This window comes from Tarenaya hassleriana, unplaced genomic scaffold, assembly GCF_000463585.1.
Source record: "Tarenaya hassleriana unplaced genomic scaffold, ASM46358v1 Cleome23, whole genome shotgun sequence".
NCBI classification, from domain to species: Eukaryota; Viridiplantae; Streptophyta; class Magnoliopsida; order Brassicales; family Cleomaceae; genus Tarenaya; species Tarenaya hassleriana.
The window spans coordinates 1,883,964-1,894,432 of record NW_010965625.1 but is presented as its reverse complement, the minus strand read 5'-3'; the positions used below and the strand labels follow the sequence as shown (position 1 = coordinate 1,894,432).

The 10,469-nt window shown below is 40.5% G+C and overlaps 2 protein-coding genes and 1 long non-coding RNA gene across 6 annotated transcripts in view; 2 read left to right on the top strand and 1 right to left on the bottom strand.

Moving 5' to 3' along the window:
• LOC104815314 (biotin carboxylase, chloroplastic-like) overlaps positions 1-6,838 on the top strand; it is a 7,311-nt gene extending 473 nt beyond the window's left edge. The window contains exons 2-18 of one of the 2 annotated variants that reach the window (XM_010543660.1): positions 36-97; positions 254-348; positions 885-1,216; positions 1,602-1,743; positions 2,121-2,219; positions 2,308-2,364; positions 2,591-2,662; positions 3,121-3,210; positions 3,587-3,646; positions 3,753-3,938; positions 4,042-4,134; positions 4,204-4,285; positions 4,733-4,839; positions 5,115-5,190; positions 5,529-5,575; positions 5,669-5,731; positions 6,572-6,838. In XM_010543660.1, coding sequence (XP_010541962.1) covers positions 295-348; positions 885-1,216; positions 1,602-1,743; positions 2,121-2,219; positions 2,308-2,364; positions 2,591-2,662; positions 3,121-3,210; positions 3,587-3,646; positions 3,753-3,938; positions 4,042-4,134; positions 4,204-4,285; positions 4,733-4,839; positions 5,115-5,190; positions 5,529-5,575; positions 5,669-5,731; positions 6,572-6,619 — 1,608 coding nt within the window. In that variant the 5' untranslated portion in view covers positions 36-97; positions 254-294 and the 3' untranslated portion in view covers positions 6,620-6,838. The remainder of the gene's footprint in view (positions 1-35; positions 98-253; positions 349-884; positions 1,217-1,601; positions 1,744-2,120; positions 2,220-2,307; positions 2,365-2,590; positions 2,663-3,120; positions 3,211-3,586; positions 3,647-3,752; positions 3,939-4,041; positions 4,135-4,203; positions 4,286-4,732; positions 4,840-5,114; positions 5,191-5,528; positions 5,576-5,668; positions 5,732-6,571) is intronic. The other variant, XM_019202737.1, reaches the window with a different exon arrangement.
• A 718-nt stretch (positions 6,839-7,556) lies between these two features.
• LOC104815312 overlaps positions 7,557-10,469 on the top strand; it is a 6,264-nt gene continuing 3,351 nt past the window's right edge. Inside the window, exons 1-2 of one of the 3 annotated variants that reach the window (XR_002024263.1) lie at positions 10,035-10,126; positions 10,233-10,305. This is a non-coding gene — a long non-coding RNA (uncharacterized LOC104815312). Of the gene's footprint in view, positions 7,735-10,034; positions 10,127-10,232; positions 10,306-10,469 lie in introns of those variants that run through there. The other 2 variants (XR_002024264.1, XR_002024262.1) reach the window with 2 other exon arrangements.
• The window catches only part of LOC104815432 (U-box domain-containing protein 52), a 4,519-nt gene continuing 3,185 nt past the window's right edge, over positions 9,136-10,469 (bottom strand). The window contains exons 9-10 of the mRNA XM_019202741.1: positions 9,355-10,446; positions 9,136-9,229 (exon numbers count right to left, since the gene is read on the bottom strand). Coding sequence (XP_019058286.1) covers positions 9,143-9,229; positions 9,355-10,446 — 1,179 coding nt within the window. The 3' untranslated portion in view covers positions 9,136-9,142. The remainder of the gene's footprint in view (positions 9,230-9,354; positions 10,447-10,469) is intronic.

Sequence of the window (10,469 nt, the reverse complement as noted above, 5' to 3'; positions counted from 1 at the left end):
TGATCATTAATAGAATCTGCATTTGTTTTGTACATTTTCCCTCTTTTTCATCGAATTCTTCTTCTTCCCCTCTCTCGAGGCAGCGATCGAGGAACAGGTACGTACCTCTCTTTTGCGTCTCTCTCATTGGATCTGATTCCAATCTTTTGTCTGTTTCGATGTTTACGAGGTGTCCCTCTTCTTCTTCTTCTTCTTCTTCTTCTTCTTCTTCATTCCATCTATTACAATGCTGACGAGATGCCTTGGTTTTTAGTTTTTGTTTTGTCGAACAGGGTTTGTTTCTGTCCTCTGCATATGTCAATGGACGCTTCTATGATCACCCATTGCAAATCCATCGCTTCTCCTCCCGTAAGCAACCCTGTCTCCCTCTCTCTTGCTGCTATTCTCAGTTCAATCTCTCTCCTTTGATCTTTGGCATTTAGCTTCTGCCTTTCGTTGGTTTTCTTATTTGATGCACTGGGTAACATCAGATTGGTAATGGGACTACTCCCCTTACCTGGTTTTTTTATGTTCCGTTGGTTCTTTAGTTCGAACTTGAGAAATTTCTCCTTAATATTTGCTAGTTGCATTGATTATCTTTATGCATCGTCTTAGATTAAGATGCGAAGTTGAGACCCTTTGCCTGAGAAGAGTCTAAGTTTGAATTAGCTTCGGTTCATCGATTGATTATAGGATCTTCTGATATGTAGTTCTGGATGTTCTGTCTTATCTCTAAACGCCCTTTTGATTAGTAAAATTTTGAATGACTTGGATGTTAATGCATTAATGTTTGGATTGGTTCACAGAGTTTTGAGTGTTTCTCATTTTGTTCATTGTAGAAGTCTTAGGATGTATCATTTTTGGGGTTGATTTCTGATTGTTTCCTCGTGTCCTATGTCTGCAAGTGTTTATTTTTGGGGAGGACAGGAGGTATTAGGAGTAACCAGTGTAACTTCATGGTGGGAAGAAAGGTTAGCTTCCCTTGTCAAAGATTCCAAACCGGTAAGGTTAGTCAGAAGGCTAAGAAGACTGGAGGAGGTGGCGTTCTGTCTGCTACATGCAGTGGCGATAAAATTCTGGTGGCTAATAGAGGTGAAATTGCAGTCCGTGTTATCCGAACAGCCCATGAGATGGGGATTCCCTGTGTCGCTGTCTATTCAACCATAGATAAGGATGCCCTTCATGTCAAATTGGCTGATGAAGCAGTTTGCATTGGTGAAGCTCCCAGCAGCCAATCGTAAATTTCTCTCATTTTCTTTAATTGGAACTTCTTTTCATTAATATGCATTCCATCCATGACTTTATAGTGGTGAATCTGCAAGATTAACATTCAATGTATCATCATCATCGTCTTTAAGAATATCCTGTGTTTCCTGTTTATGAATTTTTGTTGTTGACCACTTTACATTTCCATATAGCAATATGGGATTTTATATGTCTCCAATTTATGTGGAAATGACTTGTATCCCTGCAACCGCTTTTTTAGCAGGCTGTTAGTGGGCAGAATATGTTTGAACATCTATTGCCATTCTATATGATATTTGTTAGATTCTTGGTCAGGTTTCAACCCACCACATGGCTGGTGAGCGAATATATAACTCTTACTTTTTAACTATCTTCAGGTACTTGTTGATACCAGATGTTCTGTCCGCTGCTATTAGCCGTGGCTGTACAATGCTTCATCCGGGATATGGGTTCCTTTCAGAGAATGCCCTCTTCGTTGAAATGTGTAGAGAGCATGGAATCAACTTTATTGGACCTAACGTGAGTTTGAACTTTATAGTTCTGATTATAGAATTCATATTTTGAAGTGGGGCGTTGGCGCACCGGTTAAGGTGTCGCCGTTGTAACCTAGAGGTCACAGGTTCGAAACCTGGATGCAGCCTCTTGCAGAATATTCTGCAAGGTAAGGTTTGTCTACAATACACCCTTGTGCATCCCCGGACCCCGCCCAATGGGATGCTTTGTGCACCGAGCTGCCCTTTATAGAATTCATATTTTCCATACTCTAATGAGAAACAGATTCATCTGATGCTTGCCGTAATCCTGAATTGCTCTTCTCTAAAGTTCTTTATTGGGTGAACTTTACTGGATAAGAAAACACTAGTAACCTACCAATTTGTCTTCTTGGCTTTCTGCAGCCTGATAGCATCCGTGTAATGGGTGACAAATCAACTGCCAGGGAGACAATGAAGAATGCTGGTGTGCCAACTGTACCTGGAAGTGATGGATTATTACAGGTATTGTGCAGGATTATCAGTTCAGCATTTGAAGTTGAGTCATCTGGAAGTATCCCTTGCAAATTTTCTGTGTTATGTTTTATTACAGAGCACAGAGGAAGCAGTCAGGCTTGCCAATGAGATTGGATTCCCTGTTATGATCAAGGTAATGTTATCTTCTCTCTATGGCATGTCCTTGAGACGTACTTAGGGTAGTGTTTTTGTTTTGTACTTTTTTTAATGTGACATATAACCTTGCCTCACAGGTAGGAATAAATGTCAACCTTAAAGTATATTACTCCATCTGGCCATTTCGTTTTCTGTTCTTTTGAATAGTGTTTCACTGAGTATTGAAACTCATATCTCTCACCTAAATGCCTTATGATTTCAAGGCAACAGCTGGTGGTGGGGGACGTGGAATGCGTCTTGCTAAGGAGCCAGAGGAGTTTGTGAAGTTGCTTCAGGTATACCCTCATGGCTAGCTGATCCAGAAGTGCCCTTGAATGAATTTCTTTTTTCAAGAATGTGCATCCAGATAGATGCTTGATTAAGGGACTGGTGTCTACTTGGTTATATCCTCCAACATCCAGGAATTTTAGAGACATATAATAAAACATATCATAGAATTTAATTGTCTTTCTTTGTTAACTCAGACATTTAGGACATCCCTGAGTCTCATGATGTGTGCCAAGTATCTAATTTTCCCATGAAAAACTGTATCTTTACGAAAGACTGGGTGCTGTATCCCTCATTAGATATAGTGATGTCAATTGTATCCATCGATTATTTTCGATAAAGATTTGTGAGACATCTAAATGGCCAGATCGAGCTCGTGCTCTCATGTTTTTTCATTAGTCAATCGGCATTACTTTTTCCTCTCTGAGTTTCTCCGGTAAATTTGGTTTAATCTGATGATCTACAGCAAGCCAAGAGCGAGGCTGCTGCTGCTTTTGGAAACGATGGAGTTTATCTAGAGAAGTTTGTCCAGAATCCTAGACACATCGAGTTCCAGGTAAATTTTTAGTGTTGTCTTTAAGTTTTTCTACAGTTTAAGGAAAGAGGATTCTTGTACTGTAAGTGGTTTTGATCCCGATTTTTGGTGTGCCATAATTGTGTCTGGGTTACCTGAAAGCTGTAACCCTATTTCGAGTCTTGACAAGGAAAATATCAAGTCTTCATTCATTTTTTCTTTGCTTGGGAAAGAAGGGGGTCTACCATGTCTGATGTAATCAACTTTGGAGCATGGCTACAATCTTTGAGAGAGAAAGAGAGAATTAGTTTGACCAATTGCTCGTCCGCATTTTTCAAAGTGTGTACTTGGCCTATCATGTGCAGAATCAAGCAGCTTTTTAATCTTTTTGTTGTCGTCTTTTTCTGTGTAATTTCAGGTTCTCTCTGATAAATATGGAAACGTTGTGCATTTTGGTGAGCGCGACTGCAGCATCCAGGTATCATTTCCGCCAAGCTTTCTTCGTTAAACTAGTTGTTGCGTGGTGGTCTGTAATATGCTATTAAATCTCTGGTTGTTTTGTTATATGTTCTCCTGACGCACAGAGGCGCAACCAAAAGCTTTTGGAAGAAGCTCCTTCTCCTGCATTGACCCCTGAGTTGCGGAAAGCCATGGGTGATGCCGCAGTTGCCGCTGCTGCATCTATTGGGTATATCGGTGTTGGTACTGTGGAATTTCTTTTGGACGAGAGAGGTTCCTTCTATTTCATGGAAATGAACACTAGGATTCAGGTTAGATCGAAAGTTACTGCAGCTGTAGAATCTGTTTATAAAGCTATATTTATAGGTATCTGAAGTATTCTGAGTGGCTACAATTTCCTGGGTGTGACCTCAGGTTGAACACCCTGTGACTGAGATGATTTACTCCGTTGATTTGATTGAGGAGCAAATTCGTGTTGCTATGGGAGAAAAACTTCGTTACAAACAGGTATCACTGGTTTGTGAAATCTCTAATGCTTCTTACACAAACCCTCAATCTGTCATAGTTTCTTTACAGGAAGATATTGTGCTCAGAGGACATTCAATTGAATGCCGTATCAATGCAGAAGACCCATTTAAAGGGTTCAGACCTGGCCCTGGTATGCTTCATTGTTGTTTCTCTGCCCTTTGGCCGTTGCTATGTTTCGCTTTTGTAGAATAGGCAAACAAATTCTTCTGCTTTATGTTTATCGGATTTTAATCAAATTATAATGTTGGTATTTTCGGGTTTCCTGCTCTGTATATCCAAATCTTAATGAATATAGAATATTGAACTGCTTTGTTGCCTCTTTCTTTCTTTGTGTTGGCAATTTTTGTTCCTTTTCTGCATTCCGAAATATTGGAGAATAGAATGTTGAACTGTTTGGACTGTCTTCATTCATTTTTTGCATCTTTCTTTTGCTTGATCCATTTACAGATACTCGTAAGCATTTGTTTGTTACTACTTCTTAGCCTAGGTTCGATCCTTTTGCAACTGAATGTTTAGATGTAATATTTCCAAACTGCTACCAAATGACTTTTACTAATAAATCTGTTTTCAATAACAGGGAGAATAACATCATACCTACCATCAGGAGGTCCTTTTGTAAGAATGGACAGTCATGTTTATCCTGACTATGTTGTTCCTCCAAGCTATGACTCCCTTCTCGGAAAGGTAATCATTAAGTTTTCTCTGTTCAGTCACTTTGTATTTGCTAGGTAGATTGGGAACAAGTTTGTGGCAACATGATAGACTAACATCATAAATCACTTTGCGTTATTGGAGTCTTAGACGAAGCTTACATTAGATTTCTGGGTTTTTCTGGAGTTTATGGAATACAATGCAGTGTCTCGCGCTCATCATACATCACAGTAACTTACCAGAACAAATAGCTGATGTTTTGTGTACAGCTATGGAGCCTTTACTGTAAAATTTTCTCTGGTTTTTAGCTTATCGTGTGGGGCCCAACGAGAGAAAAGGCGATTGAGCGGATGAAACGAGCACTTGATGACACTATTATTACAGGTATGTAAACTCTCTTCCCTTCTGTTGTCTGTTCTGTTTTTTTCCTTCTCGTGTTCCTTCTGAAGAGCTTTTTCCCGAAATGATACTTCGGAAGAATCTTTTAGTCTTCCAATATCAGTATGATGATTGTTTCGCTCCAATCGTGTGGTACCTCATTTTACCATATATGTGTGTATATATATATATATATTAAGAATTCTGCAATATAGATAGGATCACCTAAGGACGTATTCTGTATCCAGTTTATGAGTATACAGAAGAGTTCTTGGGTATCCAATACTTGAGAGTGTGAAATCGGGTGGGATATATTTATCAATCTTTGTGTTATTGTTCATCAGGTGTTCCCACGACAATCGACTACCACAAACTTATCCTTGATGTCGAGGTTTGTCAAACAGATAGCCACGTTCTTGAGCGATTTTTGTTTTTTGGTCGTGAAATCGTTGGATAAGGCTAAAAATTTCGTTGTTGGTAACAGGATTTCAGAAAAGGAGTAGTTGATACAGCTTTCATAGTGAAGCACGAAGAAGAGTTAGCCGCTGTAAGTACCTAATATGACTCCAATGTTATCGTTTTCGGATCGGGCTTTTTAACATATCACGGAAACAGAAGTCATGATATCCAAACAGTGAAAGTGGAATCTGGTGATTAGATACAGGGGTGGACACCGGAACCCGAAATTTCGACCACTGCCCGACCTGTGAGTGGGTACTCGAAATTTCAGGTACTTGTCCGGCAGGACGGTTATGGGTCCGTTGATGGCGAGAACCTGACTCAGGTTCGAATTCGGATTTCGATCGGCGATTATCCATACTCGCGGGTTACGTGAACCACGGAGGAGAGGGAGAAGGAGAGGGTGAGGACCAGGGGGCGTAAAGGCGAGAGGGTTGAGGGGTAGTGAGGAAATGGTGTCTGAGGCTGAGAGTTTTGTGAGAAGGATGTGGGCGAGAAGAAAGGGCGATTAGTTTTTTTTTTTAATAAATAAATCAGTTTGGGGTAATAAGGATTCCGCGAGAGGGATAATGGCAAGCGGCGATTAGGGATATCGGTTGCCTCGTCTTGCCGCTCGCTCGCTCCTCGGACTAGGCCATGTATGTCTCTCTTTCCTTGCCCTCCACACCCGTTTACCCCCCTCGCACTTGCCCTCGCCGGTCTGGATATCCGAATAATCACCACGCCTGCGGGTACCCGACCATTAAGAAACCGAGATCGGGGGCGAGGCCGATGCATGATACACCGGAAAACACGGATAACCGACTCGGGTCCACCCCGAAGTAGTCTGAATTCGAAAGCCAATGATGTTGGCATGAAACCTATGATGGTGTCATCGTCACTTGATGTTTGTTTCATTGCGATCATACTTACCATTTGGCATATGCAGCCTCAAGATATGGTGCCAGTGAAAAACTTGACGAACGCAACCGCTTAGAAGCACGACGACGTGACGGAGATCTCTGTCCTCCTCTCTTTGGAGCATGTACGGACGTCTCTATATAGTTTTTGAGTTAACTTTGTCGGATTTTTTTTGGTGGATTTCTGATTTATTTTCGAGGACAAAACCATTATTATGAGATTTCTCATTGGAATTTGGAGTTACTGTAATTTTATTTATTTATTTATTTAATAATACGAGTCTTTGTTTTCTGCTTCTTGAATGTGAACCTTTTTCATGCATTAATGCTTCATCGACTGGCCAAGATCCGAATCCAAAGATCGGGTTCTCATCGCCCAAATCTCGAAATTGATACTCGTCCCGTAATCAAATTTTGAAGATTGGATTCGATTCCTCAAAAGTTGGATGTTTGTGATGTGACCATTTGTTTTTTTACATCGAAATCGAATTTGACTTGGATACAATTATATCTTTTAAAGTTAGATCGTATCGGCTACTCCGTTAATACTAATAAAAAACGAATATAAATTGAATCGAATAATATCAAAATAAAACTGAACCGAATCAAATTTGGTATAAAAACTGAATGGTTCAATCATTGAAATAACCAAACTGAATCCAAATCGAGATGTGAAATGATCACCTAGCCTAGTGGTTAAGTTGTTTCTCTCTACCTGGTTTGACTCTCTTTTGGTAGTGGGTGGAAAGACCATACCATACCATACCATACCGAATGAATTAAATCTGAATGAATAGAAAAACCAAATAGATAACCGAATTTTCTATTGTAATTTTATTCGAATCAAAAGCCGAAAATTGCTACTAGGGAATGATTATTGCTTTTTATTCAAACCTAATTAAACCGTGAATGACGGTATTCTGGTTTCATTTCGTTAGAATTTTCCCCAGACCAATTGAATACCGAACCGGTAACGGAGTTAAACCGAACTGTATACCGTACCGAATGCATTTCCGCGTTCTTCCTTTTCCATCCCATTGTTGCTGGCTACTGGTAACTACAATGGCGTGGTTGTAGAGTTTTTACCCGTAACGACTACCGTACGAGGATCATTCTTTGGCAGGAGATGCGTGGAGTGATCGGCATTCTCGTAGTCGCACTCGGAAACGCGTTCAATTGGTTTTGAATTCAGGTGAACATTCTCTTACTGCATCTGTTGACTAAGAAATCCTCCATGATTATCGCTTATCGCCGGCTTCAATGGTGGATTAAACACTTCCCGGTTCATGCACTGTGTGTGGGTTAAGCTTGATGCTTCAATGGGATTACTTGACCACGAATGTTGTGTTTTTCTTCTTCATCGTTATGGAACGAGATATTATATTAAACGGTGTTTCCTGAATTTTGAATCTAGGGTTAAAAAATTACTTGGCTTGAATTGGTTCTCAGTTTCTGTTTCCATGTTTGTTTTTTAGTTTGAACTCTGTAAGTATCTTCCACGGTGTTCATAATATTTTTCACATTTCATTGAGAAAGTTTCTTAATTCTTCATTGTAGTGAGTTTCTTCAGCCCAGATGATGGTGCAGTGAGCATAGGCTATAGGATTAGGGCTCAGTGATTTTGACTCTTGATAGATAACATTTTAGGTGATATTCGTGTTGAGACGATTTTGGATTTGCTGAATGGGGTCTGTGGTTTTCATCTGTGTTAGCTTAAGTTCTCTGGTTAATGCAAAAGGATGAGATGAAGTCTTTTAAAAGGAGTTATCGGGCAAAAATACTTTTCATCGACTTTTACGAGCCCTTAATCCTTCTAAAGTTTATTGATATGGAGACTTCAAAATATTGTGTGGGACTTACATCTTCCTTAACCTGAAGCTGCCATTTTTTATGCCTTGATTCTGATTGATTTTTTTTATAGACCACAGTGTATCCTTGAAGATTTGATATCACTTTCATCCCAGCGTAGGATTCTCTGCTAGTAATATTGTGTAACGTGTATACAATCTGGCCTCGATTTGAGTGCTTTTGTTTCCTGTTTAACAATCTAATCTAACCTCATTGTGTTGTTGTTCTAGCAATGACATGGACATTAAGCGGTCTTCAAATGTTGTTGGAACCTTGGTTTGAAGGTGGGCAAGTTGTTTTGCGTGTTGTGGGTGACACCTGACTTGAGTTCATGACATATGAAGCAACAAGATGGTTAGATGAAATGGTTGCTAGTAGATGGTATTAAAGATTTTGCGTTGTTCAGAAGCAATTTTATAGATAGATTTTACAGACTCAATTATTGGTGGAAATAATTACCTAACTTTGTTTGGCTACTCAATCATATCTTTTTTACAAAATCAATGATAGATGGTGAAGACACTACATGTGTTTACAGAGGTGATTATGCTAGATTCCAGTTGACGTTGTTATGCTGAAGCAAAAGTTGAAGAAGCATTTTTGTTAGGGGTCTTCTCGATATAGCTGAAGCAAAAGTTGCCTATCCGTTAGATATTTATGTCACGACTGCAGATCTGGTTTTGCCTTGCTCCCTTGATTTGTTTGCTCCATGGCTTGTTTATCTAATATGGCTTTCTTCCTTACCATCTTAATTATGTGCTTCCTCCGCTGGATGGCATGCTGGCATGGCTCTTTGCGCTCTCATATCCATATTGTAGCTGCACATCACTCAATAGCTCCTGAGGATTGAAAAAATGTTAGGGATGTAGTTTAGTAAGTAGTAACTGTGAAATGTTTCGATATTTTAGGAAATTCCTTTTACAGTATATGTTTTGAAGTGAAAAGGTGCTTTGCTGATTTATACTTGGGAGGAAGCCATGGATGTTTGGCTGTTCGTCTGGCTGTTATTCCGGCTGCTGTTGGATGAATGCCGTTCACTTCCTCCAAATGTGAGAGGCATGTTTTCTTCAGCTAGAGCTCTCAGCCTGTTAAGCTCTGGCAATACGACCTTACCTAGGTCGGGTCTGTCCTTTCGCCTTAGTTCTGAACATTGTAGAGCCAGTTTTGCAAATACCAGGGCCTCTTCCACAGGCCAGTCAGGAACAGCAGGGTCTAGCATCTCAGCGAAAGTTCCCTTCTCAATTGATCTCTCGACATAATGAGTCAAACCCATGGGTGGCTTGGCTGTGATTATTTGCAAAAGCATAATCCCGAGTGAGTATATGTCTGATTTGGTCCCCAACATTCCAGTTTGCTGATATTCTGGATCTATATAACAGAATGTTCCGGCAGTTGCCGTCATTCTATACTGAGTCATGGTGTCCGCTACTGATGGAGGGACGAGCCTCGCCAACCCGACATCGGAAATTTTGCTAATGAAGTTCTTGTCGAGTAAAATGTTGCCTGGTTTCAGGTCACGGTGCACCAGTGGCTCTGGTTTCGTCTGGTGAAGGAAAAGAAGACCGGTGGCAATTTCAGCCGCTATGCGGAATCTTAGTTGCCAAGGAAGAACTGGAGTGTTGCTTCGTCGTGAAAGACGATCGTCTAAGCTACCATTGGCCATGTATTCATAGACTAGACAGCCATATTCTGGGCAGGCTCCAACAAGGAGAACCATGTTTGGATGTCTCATGCAGGTCAGTACTTCTACCTCTTGCTGGAACTGTGATCTTCCTTGTGCTGCGTCTGGTCGTAACACTTTTATTGCCACTGGTGTATGATCTAGAGTGCCTTTGTAAACAGGTCCATAGCCTCCTTCTCCAATCTTGCGAGAATCCGAGAAGTTTTCTGTGGCTTGCTCAATCTCCTCGATTGTGTATTTCCTAAACCTCACATCGTCTTGGATTAAAGCACTCAATACCTTTTTCTTCTCCTCTGCTTCTCTGAGGGCTGTTATTTCTGCTTGCTTTCTCTTCTGAGCTTCAAGTTCTGTGATTCTCTGAGCTGCTGCAGCAGCCTCTATGGCTGGCCTGCCCTTTT